Genomic DNA, 16,517 nt, shown 5'->3' on the forward strand with positions numbered 1-16,517 from the left:
CTGAACAGAAAGTTTCATGTCTGTCTAGATAAGTGGTGACAACTTCAATAGCCTTTTCTCTTGGTGAAGCATTGGATTATATCACACTGCCATTTTTTTGGTCTTTGAGTATTAGATATTTGCAAGCATTCCTTTGCTTTAAGAAAATCCTGAATTGGAATTAATAATGCAGTAAGTCTTGGTAAAACTGTTCCACAACTCCACCAAGGAAAATTAGCAAGGAAAAAAAGATATTGAAAATGCTACTCCTGTATGTTTTTGAGTGCTTCAGTTATGTCATCTTCATTTAAAGAGTGTTGACGTTTTTTGTATGTTTGTTTTCATTTTGGGATTGTTTGTTTATTTTGGGGGTAGGGTGGGGAGGGAGTGGGGAGCTTGCAATTAATTTATTTGTGGATCAGCTTGATACTTTCCAAGCCTGCTTTCAATCCTGTCTTAAGCAGCCTATTTTAGACTTTCTCCCAAGGTGTGGCCTTACTGGGGTCTCTAATGAATTATTCCATGTGTTCCATGAATTCTCTCCCCTCTGACTGGTCAGAATCCAAAAGTCTCCCTACCTTGTATGACTTCCTGCAGTTATTCAATGTTCAGATCCCGGGTAGTTCTTTCTCTAGCATTTGTTCTTTGTCCAGTCTCAGGATTTCCACCCTATGCATTCATGTCTGGTTTATATTCAGCCAAAGATGTAGTTACCCTTTTGTCGATTTTGGAGGGCTTTCTCTGCAGAGCGCTCTTCTTTCCAGTACTCTGCATTGGAAATCCCAGCGGCCTCAGCCTCCCAGAATTCTGATGCCTCTCTCTCTAGCTCAGCAAGACCACTGTTCTCTGTGTAAATTGCTGCAGGTCCCTTGAGGGGAATAGTTATACTGTATACCTGTCATGGTGTCACAGGTTCCTTTTTCCTAGCAACTTGGCCAGGTGTTTTCAATGGAGCCAGATATAATGTTCTGTCTGAAAACCAGCTCAGGTCCAGAAACTGATTAGAAGGTTGTGTCCCTTTACAGGTTGTCTTCTTTCATCTTCCTGCTCCTTCATGTTTGCCTATTCTGGTTGTAAATGTTAAGCACGGCCCTTGTTGACCACCCATTTGTTTTGCCCCTTGGGACAGCTTGCTGTGTTAGCCATCTCCACAAGCTTTGTGGGTCAAGCCCCCTTTGCTGCTGCCTCAATCTGCCTGGTCATCACAGGCGGTTGCAGCTTCCTGGCTTCTGGTGGTAAAGCACCACCACTGGCCTCTGTTTCTTGGGGCGGGGGGAGGACATCATCCTGGTTGAGATCTCCTGTTCTGTGGTTGTCTCTCCCAACACGGGCCCTGGTCTGCAGCGGAGGCCACCGCTAAACTTCTCAGCTGTGCTGGTGGCCTCTCACGGCACCCTCCTGACATCACTGGTGGACATTGTGGTCTCACACAATATTCTCTTGCTCCATTTTACCCTCCTCTGCACTGGCCAGGGCAGTTCAGGCATTTGCACTCATCTAATGCGGGAACACTGCGTTCTCCAGGCTTCTAAGCTGCACCCTGCTAGCACGACTGCTCATCTCCTAAGGTCCAGACCTGGGTGTCAAGTACTTTGCCCTGAAAAAGTGCCTTCAGGTTGGGGCATTCTTGCCTATCCAGTCTTATGTGTCAGCTTCCTTGAATAATCAGCCTCAACATCGTATTACAATGTAATGCAGACAATGCTGCAGGTCTGACATCTGAAAGTGGACTGGGGAGAGAACAGCTGGGAGGAGGCTCAGACTGCAGCGGAGTTCTTAGAAAGCCCTGTCCAGGCCAGTGGCAAGTCTGACCCCTGCAGAGCTGACCCCTGCATTGCCGCCATGTTCAGTCATTGTCTGCCCGAAGGCGACTGCTGAGCTCTTCATCCACATGGCCCAGCTGTGTCACTGGAAGGAGAAGTGGGCAAGTCCACAGAGCCCACCGTTTGCCACCTGTGCCCCTTGGCATGCCCTGGTGGGGTGACCAGAATCGTCACTCCCAAGGGGTCTGGGTCCTTCTTGGGCCGGGGCTGCTGCCTACGACTGTCCTAGGTAAGTGGAGTGGTGACATGCCCAGAGGACTGCAGGGGGATGAACGGGGTCTCCCAAAGGATAAGCCCAAGCCCTGAGCCCCCAGATAAGGTCCTGTTCCTTATTTTGAAATAGAGTTTTTGCAGATGGCGTCAAAGTTGGACCAGAAGAGATTGTCCCGGATTAGGGTGCACCCGAAGTCCTTGTAGGAGAGAAAAGGAATGATGCAGAGGGGGTGACCCCGTGAGCACAGACAGAGGTGACGCTTTTGTAGTGGACCCGGAGCCGTTTTCATACCCTGTCCCACCGGCTCCCTCTTGGACTACCACGAAAGTTTCCATTGCTCTTTTCTCTGATCTCCAAAATCCCCAGCTACACACCTCATAGATATGGTCTTGTTTTTAACAGCCTCAACCAGGCCAGCCTTAAGTGACTTTGACCACTAAGATATGCACAGTTAAAAAGAAGGTCAACCTAGGAGAAGACTGCCTAATTATAATAGCAAGACTCACACTTGCCGAGCCAAAGCCTCGCTCTGTTGATGTTAGGTTTTGCATCCTGTAACTGCACCCTAACAAGACCCTTTAGCCCCTGATCTTGTTTTGCAGCCCTGAAGTTGGGTGTCCTTGCACGTTACCCCTTACTGATTAACATGAGTCAGCCCAGAGCTAAACACCCCAAATTCTTGCTCTCTCTTGCTGAGCTAAGCCAGTTCTAACCAAAGTCAGCACACCTGACATGAACAGTGGCCTAGGTGAGTAATCACTGTCCACACACTCAGTCATTAGAATCTCATCGTCTAAGAGAGCTTTGCTCATGGCCCATGTCTAGATGCTTATAAAACACTGAAACTTCTCCAGCTGGGGGTAGACCAATTTGAAGACTGCCCTCCTGTGTTTGCGAGGTTAACCTTCACTAGATAAACTGTCTGTCTTCTCAAAATCCAGCGTCTCCCGATGGGCTGGCTCTGTATGTATTCGGCGAGGACTTTTGAACCTCCAAGGTGGGGAATTTCTGGGGCCACGGGAAGCTGGAAGAGGGAAGGGTCTTTCCTTGGTACTTTCGGCAGGAGTGAAGCCATGCTGAGCCCTTGATTTCAGCTGTCTGCCTCCAGAACTGAGGCAGAGTAAAAGTCTGCTGTTTGAGGCCAACCAGCTGGGGGCATTCTGTCCTAACAGCCCCAGGACACTGATTCAGTGACTCGAGTAGACTCTGGGGTTGGACCTGTAACTCCTCCCCACTCTGCCTCGTCCCCCATGAGATCTAATTGCCGTGCCCCAACAGGGACTTTTTTTTCTCCCTCCAGCTGGTCCCTGGACAGCAGGGGCATCCAAAGGGCCCTGGTGGCATCCATAGCTCACAGCTTAATGGAACTCTCACTCTGCACCTTGCCGGGGTACGCCCCCTGGGGGACCAGCATGTGAACTCTGCAGAGCCAGAGGTGTGGGGGCAGGAAGCAAGGACCCCTGCCTTGGGTCACTGGGGGAATGGGGCCCCTCCTGGTTCCCGAACCCCTGCTTCCTTCCTAAGGGGTGCAGCCCCATCTGAAGGTCCCCAGTGCACCCCTTCAGAGGGCTCCTCAGGGCTGAAGCATCAGCTGGAAGGCCACTGCTCTTGCCCAGTGCAAGGGCTGACTTGGCCCATGCATCCTCTATGTCATTCTCCAGCAGGGCCCACACCAAGCCCCGGAAGGGAGAGGAGCAACAAGGGCTGATGCTTAGAACTGGTGGCAGGAAGGGGTCGTAAAAGGCACCGCCCTGAGGTACTTGTCCCTGCGTGTTTGGGGAGGCCCATGGAAAGGTGTCCCCTCCCCCTGCCGTCTGCTGGCAGGGCACCCCCTCTCCCTCCACTTGCCACCCTGCTTTGGCCCGAAACCCAGTGGGATCTGTGTTCTGGTTTTTTCTTTTTTTTCACTTTTTATTATGTGGGCGGGTACCGGGAACTGAACCCGGGTCTCTAGCATGGCAGGTGAGAACTCTGCCTGCTGAGCCACCGTGGCCCGCCCTGTGTTCTGGTTTAATGAAGCCCACGAAAGCATCTGTGCTGGGAGGTGGTCAGCCCTGTCCCCTTCTGGGGAGGCTGCAGCCGGATCAGCTGTGGACTTTGTCCCCATTGCCTGGGGAGGAACAAGGAGCAGTGGACCACACTTTGACCAACCTAAATCCTTGCCTCTTTTTTTGTTATCTTTTCTTCAGGGGGGCTCGGCCCACCTTGATGAATGGCTCCTCTGAACGCCCCTAGCATTGCCCATTTGGCCTCCTCAATTTCACAATAAATACACATGCTGTGATTCTGTTTAGAGGAGCAGACTCCCCAGACAGACCTGGAATCCCAGAAAAGAGAGGCTGCACCCGCCTGCAGGGTGCCTCAGGGTGGATGGTTTTATTTCGGGTTTGAGATAAGCACTCCGGGCACGTGCTTTATTAAAGAAATGCTCTCAGGGAAGCAGGTGAGGGAATGGGTGAGCAGGATAGGGAAGGAGAGGAAGCCACCCCCAGCCCAGCCTGAGCCCCTGGACGCTGTGGAGTGCACCACTAGGTCTCGGGGGGTGGTCCTTGTACTTTTCTATGCTCCTGCCCTTCTTGGTTATGGGCTAAGGGCTGCCCAGAGGGAAATGAACTCAGGCATCTCCGGCTCTCTGCACAGGCACAAAGCGGCGTCTGAGAAGAGAGTTGCACCTCTATACACTTACAGGCTAAAGAGGCTGGGGAGGGCACAGATAAAGTGAAAGATTCTCAGGAATCTGGGTAGAAGGGTACGTCTGTAGACTTTGCAGCTTTGGCCTGAGCAGGGCTTGTGTTGGTGGGCAGGGCTCCCTGGGAACCTGGCAGCCCTGCCCAACCTCTGCCCAGGCTCTGCTCCAGCTCTGTGGAGGCAGCTACTTGGTGGCCCCGGGAACCGTGGTGCCTTGCCCATCTCCACACCGTCCCTCGTGCCTCCGATTCATAGCCAGGTTCCCAGGAACGTGGTCAAGACACCGGTCACAAGCATCAGACCCGTGGCGCTGGCCCCGGTCCCCGCCCCATTGCACAGGTCAGTGTCGCAGCAGTAGAAAGACATTTCTCCTTCTAGGAGGTTGCTTCTGGGTTGGACAGGAATCTCAGCACAGGTCGTTGCGCAATACTTTACTGCTGTGGCTTGCTCCGTGTCTTGGATTTTAATAGCTGTTACATGAAAGAGAAGCCCAGAGGCTGTGGGATCCTCTCCGGGCCTTCCCCCCGACCTGAGAGAACCCCGCTGAAGCTTAAGTCCTCTAAGCAGCAGCCAGTTACCCTGAGTGCTCACAGACCTCTTGCCCCATCTTGGCTATTCCATGCCCCACAGTACCCAGGAGAGCATGGGACATCGCCGGGCTCCAGGGACCTCGGGCTGGACACGTGGCTGAAGGAGTTGGCGCAGCCAGGATTGAGAGTTTCAGTGGCAGCTGTGGCCTGGCGCATTTTGACAAAGGGGCCCACCCCCGAGGAGCCTCACATAAGGAGAACCCTGCCCTCTGCCCTGCCTTCCCCACCCGACCTCGTGGCTTCCTCTCTCCTCCCAGTCCTTCTCATCTCTGTTTCCTGAGCTCAGTCTCAGTCCGGGTACCCCCTTCCCACCTCTGCCTTCAGGAGAACCACGGACTGGGAGGAGGCCGGCAAAGGGAACTTACTTCCTGTCAGTGAAACACAGAACTGGCTACCGGCTGGGCATTCTGTCTCGTTGCGACAGGTCCCGCTAATTGCGTTGTTACAGCTGTGGCATTTGATGGCCCAGGCTGGATGGGAGAGACACAGAGCAAAGGGCAGAGATGTCACCCATTGAGGTGGACCTTCACCCATTGAAGGGGCCTGGCGGTGGCTGAGGAGAGAGCCAGGCCCCTTCCCGTGGTCTGGGCAAGGAGGGTGGGGCCGGGACCCAGAACCCAGAAGGCCAGGCGATACCTGTGCAACCGAGAAATTAGGATTTATGGGATGATTTTAATTATAACTGAATCATTATATAAATGTTCTTTTTGCTTTGGGGATTTTGGAACAGACAAAGGGAAGCACCAGGAAGCACTGAACTCTAATTAAGCTGTTTTGGACATCTGGAGGGGTTGGAAAAAAACTTTATCTTTTACCTGGTGCCTGAGTGGCTATGAAAATTATGATACCCCTTATCTGGTTTTTCTCTTCTAGGTCTCAGCGCCAAGGAAAACAGTAGTAAACTAGCCTCAGCCCCTTAAATTTGCAGATTATATCTGCTGGGCTCTGCCACAGAAAGGCAGATAGCTCTGCCTTCTTATGCTAACCTATGCTAACAATGTTTTCTTTTCATCTCTATAGGCTCTGCCACAGAAGGATAGATAGTTCCTTTCAACTTATGTCAACTTATGTTACAACATTTTCTTTTCACCTTTGAATTCGCTATAAACACTATTTTCTTGTCTGCTTTGAATTTACTTCTAAAATGACCTCATCTTCCCTTGCTAGAAACCTTAAAAACCTGGAATCCCCTTTGTTCGGGGAGACAGATTTTGGGCAGTTAGGCTGCCCGCTCTCCTGCCACACCTGTAGTAATAAACTCTCTCTTTGAAACTCCGGTGTCTCAGGAATTGGTTATTGAGTGCGTCGGGCAGGAGTATCCATGGGCCTTTGTTTGGTAACAACTGGGTGAGGGGTTGAAGGATATGGGTGTCCAGAGGAGGAGGGAGAGGCTGGAGAGGGCCAGGGAAGCCAGGAGGAACCAGGTGGGTGGGTTCCTCCAAGAGAAGGAAACAGGGAGGGCAGAATTGGGGAGCAGGAAGAGTGAGCTCGAGGTCGTGTGACAGGCAGTGGGAGAGAGGGAGCGAGAAAGAGGGATGGCGGGCAGACTCTCAAGGACCTCTAATGCTTGGGGAGGGGTCCCAACTCTTGCAGGCACCCAGCCCCATGTCAGTACAACATGGGCACACCCCTGTGTGCCACAAGGCACATCGCCATGCAGAGAAAGCACATCCCACCTCTCTCCCCAGCCCTGTACTTCCAACCTGGATTCCCTGAAGCTTCCTCCCTCAGCTGGGAGGAGCCCTGGGGTCTCACCTCCCTTGAAGCACAGCAACACAGCCAGCAGAACCACGGCCTTCATAGCAGTGCCAGTCATGGTGTCGCCTCTCCCGGAGAGCTGAGAGCATGAGGCTGTCCCAAGAAGGGCTTTAAGTCGTATCCCTTTCCTGACTCCTCCTCTGGACCCAGGCACTTGCGTCCATGGGTGTGTCTGGATGATTCACACCAATCTGAGGGTTTGGTTTACACCCTGAATCTTCCCTCTTAACACAGGCAATGTTTGTCTCAGTCACTGCTGGTTTAATGTCAATCTTTCCTGTTAGACCTTCAGCGATAAGAGGGAAGAGATCACGGAAGTCTTATTTGCTACCCACAGCAAACCCCACCACACTGTGCCCTGATGAGCCAGTTGGTCATCTAGTCAACCATTTATCCAAGTAGCTTCATCAACCTTGGCAGAGAACCTGTACTTCCTGTACCAGGGTCTTACCTCAGGTAGGGGTCTCTACTCTCCTCTGCTGGGGACAAAGATCCCCAGCCGAAGATCCCCCTAGCCCCCTGTGGTTTAGCCCCCCAGTGGTTTTCGATCTATTATCACTCTTTCTTGGTTTCTGGCTTGGATTCTATGATAGTGTTCACTTCTGGTTTTCCTTCCTTTCTAGTTCAACTTTCTTCCTGCTGTTATGCCTTAAACATGATGCTCCCCTTGGATCTGCTCTCTATTTCATAAACTCTCCTCTGGCAATCCCTAACAAAGCCATTTCAAGAATTATGAATATGCTCTCTTGTGAGCTCCAGGAACAAGGCAACCTCAAGTTTCATGACTTCAGACTTAACTTGTCATTGTAGCTCTCCAAATCAGCTCTGCCCCATGCATTTCTCTTATAACTGGCCACATTCTGGCATCTCAGACACATACTAGCAGGAAGGCTGGGCCCTTGCTCCCTTCAAGCACTCAAGTAGATAATTCATGATGCGTCCAACCACTGACTTTTAAAAAAAAACAATTTTTATTGTACGCAACAAACATTCTTGACATACAAACATTCTATACATGGTGTACAATCAATGGCTCACAATTTTATCATGTGGGTATGTATTCATCTTCATGATAATTTTTTTTGAACATTCGTATCTCTCCAGCAAAAGAAAGAAAAGAGAAAAAAGAAAAAACTCATGCATGCCTTCTTACTTCTTCCTCTCATTGACCACTAGTATTTTAATCTAATCAATTTATTTTAATATTTGTTCCCCCTGTTATTTGTTTATTTTTATCCATATATTTTACTCATCTTTCCAAACCATAGATAAAAAGAGCATCAGACACAAGGTTTTCACAATCACACAGTCACATTGCAAAACCCATATCTTGATACAATCATCTTCAAGAAACACGGCAACTGGAACACAGCTCTACAGTACCAGGCACTTCCCTCTAACCTCTCTCACGCACCATAAACTAAAAAGAGGATATCTATATAAGGCATAAGAATAACCTCCAGTATAACCTCTCCACTCTGAAATCTCTCAGCCACTGACACTTTATTTTGTCTCATTTCTCTCTTCCCCTTTTCAGTCAAGAAGGTTTTCTCAATCCCCTGATGCTGAGTCTCAGCTCATCCCAGGATTTCCATCCCATATTACCAGGGAAGTTTACAGCCCAGGGAGTCATGTCCCATGTAGAGTAGGGGAATGCAGTAAATTCACTCGTCGTGTCGGCTTAGAGAGAGAGAGAGAGGCCACATCCGAGCAACAAAAGAGGTTCTCTGGGGATGACTCTTAGGCATAATTTTAAGTAGGTTTAGCCTGTCCTTTGCAGGAATAAGTTTCATAAGGGCAAACCCCAAGATTGAGGGCTTGGCTTATTGATTTGGTTGTCCCCACTGCTTGCAAGAATATCAGGAATTCTCCAAATGAAGTTGAATTTTTCCCTCTTTCTCCCCATTACCCCAAGGGGACTTTGCAAATACTCCTCTATTCGTTGTTCAAATCACTCTGGGATTTATTGGGGCATCACACCAACCTGGACAAATGAACAAAATCTCTTGCCCTATTCAAGGTTTCATGTACTTATGGGATTCAATTACTGATGATAAAAGTTAAATTAGGAAATGTACTAGTCAAATATAAATTTTGCACCACATAAACATTTCTCCCTTTAGTCTCACACTGAAGTTGAAGTTTTAAAATACAAATGATCATCTATTTTCAACACCCTGCAACACTGACATTCTTTTGTTCCTCTTCATGGGAAACATTTTTTTTATTTGTACATTAGTCACTATCATTGTACACTCTAGGCAGTCCTAAATTTTACCACCTAAAGTCTTTATCATCTATCCTTCTGGTTTCATATGTGCCTCCAGCCCTTCTCCTTCTGTCATTTTCACATTCAGCTTCATCCAGCACTTAAATTATTGTGCTACAATCAGGTAGTATTGTGCTACCCATTTTTAAATTTTTACAATCAGTCCTGTTGCACAATCTGTATCCCTTCAGCACCAGTTACCCAATCTCTACTCTATTTGTATTTCCTGGTAACCTGTGTTCTTAACAGAAATTCTCCAAGTTCACTCATTCATGTTAGTTCATATCAGTGAGAACATACAGCATTTGCCCTTTTGTTTCTGGCTAATTTCACTCAGGATAAAGTCTTCAAGATCCATCCATGTTATTACATGCTTCATGACAGCTGCCTAACATTCCATCATATGTATATACCACAGCTTGTTTAGCCACTTGTCTGTTGATGGACATTTGGGCTGCTTCCATCTCTTGGCAATTATAAATAATGCTGCTATAAACATAAGTATGCAAATGTCTGATTGTGTCCTTGCCCTCATGTCCTCTGAATAGATACCTAGCCGTGGGATGACTGGACCATATGGCAATTCTGTACTTAGTCTCCTGAGGAACTGCCAAACTGCCTTCCACAGCGGCTGTACCATTTGACATTCCCACCAACAGTGAATAAGTGTGTCTCTTTCTCCACATCCTCTCCAGCACTTGTTTTCTGCATTATTGATAATGGTCATTCTGGTAGTGTAAGATGCTATCTCATTGTGGTTTTGATTTGCATTTCCCTAATAGCCAGGGAAATTGAGCATCTTTTCATGTGCCTTTTAGCCATTTGTATTTCCTCTTCTGAGAAGTGTCTGTTCATGTTTTTTGCCCAATTTTTAATTGAGTTGTTTGTCTTTTTGTTGTTGAGTTGAAGAATCTCTATATATTCTGGATACTAAACCCTTGTCTGATATGTGGTTTCCAAATATTGTCTCTCATTGCATAGTCTGCCTTTTTGCTTTCTTGTCAGAGTTCTTTGAGGCACAAGAGTGTTTAATTTTGAGGAGTTCCCATTTATCTATTTCTTTCTTCAGTGCTCATGTTTTCAATCACTGACTTTCAATCTCGCCACTTTCATTCTCACTGCTACTCCTCTAGTTCAGACACTCCCTGCACCAAAGGAACTAGAGCCTATGGGACAGATGGACACACAATCAAAGCTAATACCACTAAATTATAAACCTCAAAATGCAAAACTTTTGAGTTGTCGATATGTTACCACAATAAAAAGTTAAAAAGACATATATATATATATATATATATATATATAATTTGGCAGTACTTCTCAGGTTTTTCCCCCAGAAGTCTCTAGCCCCAAGGACAGAGGCAAAGGGAACTGGACTTCCTAATTACCCAGGGAAGATTGTTGGGGAAAGATGTTGAGAGATGAAAGTCCAAAGAAGTCTATCAGAAATGTGAAGTTTCCTTGAAGTCTCTTTTCATCTTAAAAATGTATGAGAATGTTGCATAATTGTCTATAATATGTTCATGTTGGTTTAATACAAAAGCAATGCTTTAAATCAGCACTGAGTAAAATTGCTTCTCTAAAACAGTGAACACCGCTTCTGCCATGGCTTTGCAGATCCATGACTGAGAAGTCCTGAAATCCGTATTCCAGTTTCCAGCATGGCTGAGGGGCATGTGGAAAGAACAAAGGCTTTGGTGTCACATAGGCAGGAGTCTGATACCCAGGTTGGTAGTACATTACGGCATGGCCTTTCCCCCTCCTCTTCAAAGCAAGACAAAGGTTCGTGACCTCATAAATGTTGAAAAAGTGGGATGAGATAAATGGGAGGCTTAGAGACTTGGGGTGCAGCTTGGGGAACCACTTGGATCTCTGGGAGTTGGAGTCTTCTGGTCTCCATGGTTTATGAAGGACAAGAGCTTGGAGACATGGACAGAGTGAAGGACATTTTGTGTCTGTGAAGAAATATGAACGTGCTTTATACAAAATGTATTTTAATTTAATCCTAATTACAATGCCATAAAGCAGGCTTTATGGACTTCCTTTCTCTGTAGAAGAAGAAACTTAAGTGAAGTCAAGCCACTTGCTCTCAGTCAATTAGCCTGATGGTGAAGAGCGAGTGACACCTTGTAGTGTTAGCTAATACTCTAAGTTGTGTATTCTAAAGTGACTTTAAATTGTACTGTTGGTTAATAATTAGTTTTTGAGGATCAAAGGGCTACAAGGAAAGACTACTGTTGAAGTCATCAAACCCTAATCAAAGAAATTAGATTAGAAGTGCAGTTGAAAGGAGCTGGTATTCTCAGGGAAAAAACCCAACCAAAGAAGAGCCAAAGGAGATTGCTGGCAATGGGTTTTTAATTGATGTGAGGGCCTCAGAATCCTGAAGAAATGATGGGAATTTATCATTGGAGAGTGGGATTTGGGAGCCAAAGTTTGGAAGATGTGTCCCATGGAATCATGTGGTTGGATTAAAATGGAGGGGAAGGTCATCAGACGAGCTCCAGGCATCAAGAATGAGGTTGAGAACTGGGTGCCAGGGCCTCCACATAAAGGGCCTGTGTCTTCTATGTCAGGAGAGAAAGATCAGGACATTGGCTTTGGACAGGGCCAGGCTGGTAACATGGCACTCATGAAGGTCAGGCCATGTGGCATATTTATAAGGAATTTGAAGGCAGGTGGCCAGCAGGCTCTATTGGAGAAGTCCTCTCAGATTGCTTCACAGAGACCAGTAGTAGACTCCCAGGGACCACTGGCTCACTATGTTGGGAGGAGGCAAGTTCCAATGGGCCTTCCGGAAATCTCACCTGTGTGTGTGTATGAAATTCCACCCCATCTATCCAGAACCTGGGTACTGGAATGAATCTCCTAAAACTTGACTCTTTTCAGTTTCCATCATGTCCTGAACTCCCTAAGTGGGTGGGGTGGAGCACCATTGTAAGAGTTGGCCCCTTGCCAGTTCAGATAAGCTGAGTTGTGGTCACCCCATAATAACTTTACACACAGGGTTTACATCACTATTGGGAAGACCTTTACATATTCTCTGGTCTTCGAAATATTTATAGATCTTGAGTATCCTCCTTACTCTAACCACAGAGCTGGAGGTAGTAGGGTGCAGTCAAGAAGGGGCAGAGCAGGGTTTTTGCCCCCAGGAGGGTCTTTAAAGAGTTTCTCTACTTCCAGATCTCCAGCATCCTGGAAGATTGTCACCTTGCTGCCTACCCTTGGCTGGCTGTGAGAGGCCGAGGACATAGACCCAAATCCATTAGCCCTCAGCCTGCAAAACCCAGATGTCTCAAGACAGAAGAGATGGCCTACATGGATGGTTGATGAACACAGCACCATTCTTTCCTCTGGACTTCAATATCCTCTCCACATATCCACCCCCCCCTCCCAATTCTCTACTTTCTTACATAGGAAAATTCCTTTCAGGAATCGTTACCACACTCTGTTTCTACTTCTACTTCTGGACCTTCTCCAGTAAGGGTTTCCCTCCTATTGCTCCATCAGCACCAGTCTATTCAAGGCCACCTGATACTACCATGTTGCCAAGTCCAGAGTCAGTTCTGGTCCTTACCTTACTTGTCTTGTAGCAGCATCTGATGCTGCTGGCCACTCCATTTTCACTGACAAACTCAGCCTTTCCAGCTGCTCCATCTCAGTCCCATGTACTAGTTCCCACCACCCTCATTCTCCATCTGGAGCTTTGCAGTGCCTGAGCTCAGCTTTCAGACTTCTCTTCTCTATTTATAACCTAATCCCTAGGAGGGCTCTTTCAGACCCATGTCTTCAAACACTACCTTAAATAATGTGTTTCCAGGTCTACGTCTCCCCCCTTTAAAATGTCAAGACTTGGAAACAAGGCACAAAGATGACCATTTTATCAGAGGGAGCGTTCTTGTCCCCTTCCCCTCCCACCTGCAGGAGCACGCTTTGTCCACTCCCAGCCTTACTCTCCACCCTCCCCTGGAGAGCACTTGCCTCCCTTTGGTGTACCCTTGCTTATTTCTGTATTTCCTGACCCCCCTGGCTACAGCTCACATTTAATGAGCAAAAGTGTCTTGTTTGTTCGGGAATCTTTTCTATCCCCTTAAACAGTATTTGGCATATTGATAGGAACCCAATAAATCCATTAGCCCAATAACTATATACTCAAGGAATGAGTGCAGCTGCCTCTTATGGAAATATAACCACCCAAAGTAAAGTCACTCATGATGTCCTTAGAGGGGTGTATGTACATGTGAGTGTGTGTGAATATGCATGCATGTGAGTGTGTGTGAGTATGTATGCATGTGTGTATGTGTGCGAGAGAGAGAGAAAGAGACCAGGAAATGTGGCATTCCCATCAATACTAGTGTGTTCTACTGTCTGGTGGTAAAAGTTCACCCTTCAGCAATTCTAAGTGGATGAGATCATAAGAGTTCTGGGCATACTATGCCTTGCTTGGACTCAAGGCACTCTTTTTTATGGCCTTGTGGATTCTTTCCTCCATAAACAAATAATGACAATTATCTTTTATGATTGTATTACTATAAAGGTGACAATAATTCAGGATGGACTCATTGCCTTATATTCAGTTTCCCTTTTGATGTCAAAATAACTGGAAATTGAAACATGACCCTACAGTCATTGGGAGTCTTGGGTTCTTTGTCTCCCGAGACTGGTGGGTGAATGGCCTTGATGGGGCTGAGTTGCCAGCAGGGGATGAAGTGTCCAGCTGCAGACCTGGAATCACCTGAGAAGGCCATCATGAGTGAGGGTCAGGGGGAATGTCCACCTGAGATGAAAGGTTCACTGTCCTCTTCCATACTCGAGGCATCAAGTGATTGAAAGGACACCGGCTTTTTGCCCTTCCCTCACTTTCCAGGCTGCGTCTGACTCCACCTTCTCCACCCCCCTACCCCCAGTCCACCCAGCAGCTGCCAGGGTTTGGCTTCTGCCCAGTGAAGCAGCTTTCCAAACCTGGTCCAGGACAGAGACTGACCTTCCCTCTAGTGGTCACGGGTTTGAGTCCAGGGCCTGCCTGTCCACAGTCTGTGTGGCGGCTCTTGCTCTGTCTCGTGAGGCTTTTCAGGGGACAGGCAGAGTTTATACTTGCAATTGCTCAAAGCCTTTTCTGGTACATAGTGTTTATTGAATAAGTCAACAGAGAGTAAATTGTCTGCCCAGGGAGGGCGTTGTGAACGCAAATGCCTGCAGTAGAGTCAGGGAGAGAGTTCTTCTTGACTTCTCCTTACTGCAGCTAGAATCTGAGTCCCAGAAGGAAGCTGTGCGAGGACAAGGTTACTGGTCTCTGGGATAGGGTAATAGTCAGCCTCTTTTAAAACTGCCAGCAGCTGGTGGCCCAGGGTTGAGAGCTCCTGGGGGTGTCTGTGTGGCCTCCACTCTACGTCTGCCCAGGCAGGGGGCAGAAATGCCCCAGCCACTCACCTCTGTGCAGACACATCCTTCCTGTCCAGATGTGTGTTACTTCCTGGAGGAATATAAGCGAACATCTTGCTCTCACACAGTGAGACTGGGGCCTGGTCAGCAACATTCTGAAATGCCAAGGGACCCCTGCTAATGTCCAGCTTCCTGGCATCTGGGCTCATCTGCTCCCTAAACCTGCGACTGATTCAGGAACAACTTTACCTCCTGCTGCAGGAGCCAGCCTTGCCCTTCTTGGAATTTTCCCCAGTTGCACCTACATGCAATGGCCAGATAAGACTCTCTATGGGAGACTTTAAACCTGGTCCCACGGACACTTTCCACGACAGCCACGCTGGCCCTCTCCGGGGTAACCTGAGGTCTCTCTCTAAACTCACTCAGCTTCAGCAAGGTTCTTCCAGATCTCACCTGGAAGGAACAACTGAAAGTTCTGAGTACATTACTATATGGCAGGTGTTTTCCTGCATGTTTTTCTTAAGGACGTCTGTTTATCTGATGAGTAGTGGGTGGTAATTTTATCACAGTTAACAGGAATATGTCTTAGCAAGGCAATGCTGGAAGGAAGTGACACAGACACACAGCCTTGACTCCAGTTACCTGGTAAGCTCTGCAGATGCGAGAACTTCGACGGCACTTGCAAAGGAGCCTCAAATGGGGTCTCAGTGACTACGCATGGTCCACATTCTGGCGCATGGGCATTGTGCATTTTAACTCCACAGAGCCAAGGGCAGGCACATGTGTGGGTAGAGGTGACCCTCCTTTGGGTCACACCCACATAGGTGCACGTCTTCAGCAGAGAGGCATTAATCCTTGTTCTGGGTTGAACTATGTCTCCCCAAAAGATATGTCCAAGCCCTGACTGCTGCAGCTGTCAATGTGACTGCATTTGGACATAGGGTGTTGGCAGATGAGATCAAGTTAAGATGGGTTTGACTGGTGCCTTTATAAGGAAAGACACAGGGAAACATGCCAAGGTAGAAGACGGCCACTTGATGAGGGAAGCAGAGCCTGCAGTGATATATCCACAGGCAAGGAATGCCATGGATTACTGGGAGCCACCAGAAGCTGAGAAGAGGCAAGAAAAGATTTTCCCTTAGACTACCAAGTGAGTGTGGTCTTGCCAATATCTGAATTTCAAACTCTCAGCCTGCAGAATGGCAAAACAATAAATTTCTGTTGTTTGAAGCTACCCAGCCTGTGGTAGTTTGTTATGGCAGCTCTAGGAAATGAATACCACCCTGAGCAAGCTCCCCAATTTGCAGGGGGGATGTAGGGTTGCTAGGATGCTTGGCCTTAGCAAAGACCCAAGTTGTGATTCCAGCTCAGGCTTCATCTGATGCTCTTTCATCAACCATTCCTTGTAGAGACTGTCAGCCGCAGGATCTGTAGAGCTCTCCCAGGCCAAGCTGCAGGGTTCCGCAGGTGAGCGTTGGTTGTCCTACTGGTGCCTCTTACCCTGCAGAACGCTCTGCTCCCATGGCACACCCTCAGGTGTACCGTCCTCAAAGAACGGAGAAGAGAACACCTGAGGCTGTGATTCCAGTGTTTATACGGTGCTCAGCACATACCCTGAGTGCTTGGTAAGTGTTACTACTGATACTCTTATAATATTATTATTTTCATTGTTATTATTTTTTATTCAGTCTCACTTTTCTAAAACAAAAAACAAAACCCTAAGGTTCGCAAGCAGCTGACCTGCTTGTTCAATGTCACACGGCTCAGACCTCCAGTTTGCCCCCACAGCTTTCCTGCAGTGTTAGAGTTGAGGT

General features: G+C 47.8%; 1 protein-coding gene and 1 long non-coding RNA gene across 2 annotated transcripts; one reads left to right on the top strand and one right to left on the bottom strand.

Annotated features, from left to right (window-relative positions):
* Positions 1 to 4,349: 4,349 nt before the first annotated feature.
* On the bottom strand, positions 4,350 to 7,188 carry LOC143688554 (lymphocyte antigen 6D-like). The gene is made up of 3 exons (XM_077166631.1): positions 7,050 to 7,188; positions 5,660 to 5,764; positions 4,350 to 5,174 (listed from the first exon to the last, which is right to left on the bottom strand). Exons 1-3 carry the CDS (start codon positions 7,108 to 7,110, stop codon positions 4,954 to 4,956), a joined length of 387 nt encoding a protein of 128 aa, XP_077022746.1. The 5' UTR covers positions 7,111 to 7,188; the 3' UTR covers positions 4,350 to 4,953.
* Positions 6,656 to 13,821, top strand: LOC143688555 (uncharacterized). The gene is made up of 3 exons (XR_013178123.1): positions 6,656 to 6,718; positions 10,910 to 11,048; positions 12,505 to 13,821. It is a non-coding gene; the product is annotated as an uncharacterized LOC143688555 (long non-coding RNA).
* The last annotated feature ends 2,696 nt before the right edge of the window (positions 13,822 to 16,517 follow it).

This window comes from Tamandua tetradactyla, chromosome 6, assembly GCF_023851605.1.
Source record: "Tamandua tetradactyla isolate mTamTet1 chromosome 6, mTamTet1.pri, whole genome shotgun sequence".
Classification (NCBI taxonomy): Eukaryota; Metazoa; Chordata; class Mammalia; order Pilosa; family Myrmecophagidae; genus Tamandua; species Tamandua tetradactyla.

Bases quoted from the DNA above. Each gene is read 5' to 3' on its own strand.
- LOC143688554 (XM_077166631.1), bottom strand. From the start codon at position 7,110: ATGACTGGCACTGCTATGAAGGCCGTGGTTCTGCTGGCTGTGTTGCTG. The intron at 5,765-7,049 runs GTGAGACCCCAG...TCTCCCATCCAG, and splicing joins GTTGCTGTGCTTCAAGGGAG to CCTGGGCCATCAAATGCCAC. The intron at 5,175-5,659 runs GTAAGTTCCCTT...TTCATGTAACAG, and splicing joins CTGTGTTTCACTGACAGGAA to CTATTAAAATCCAAGACACG.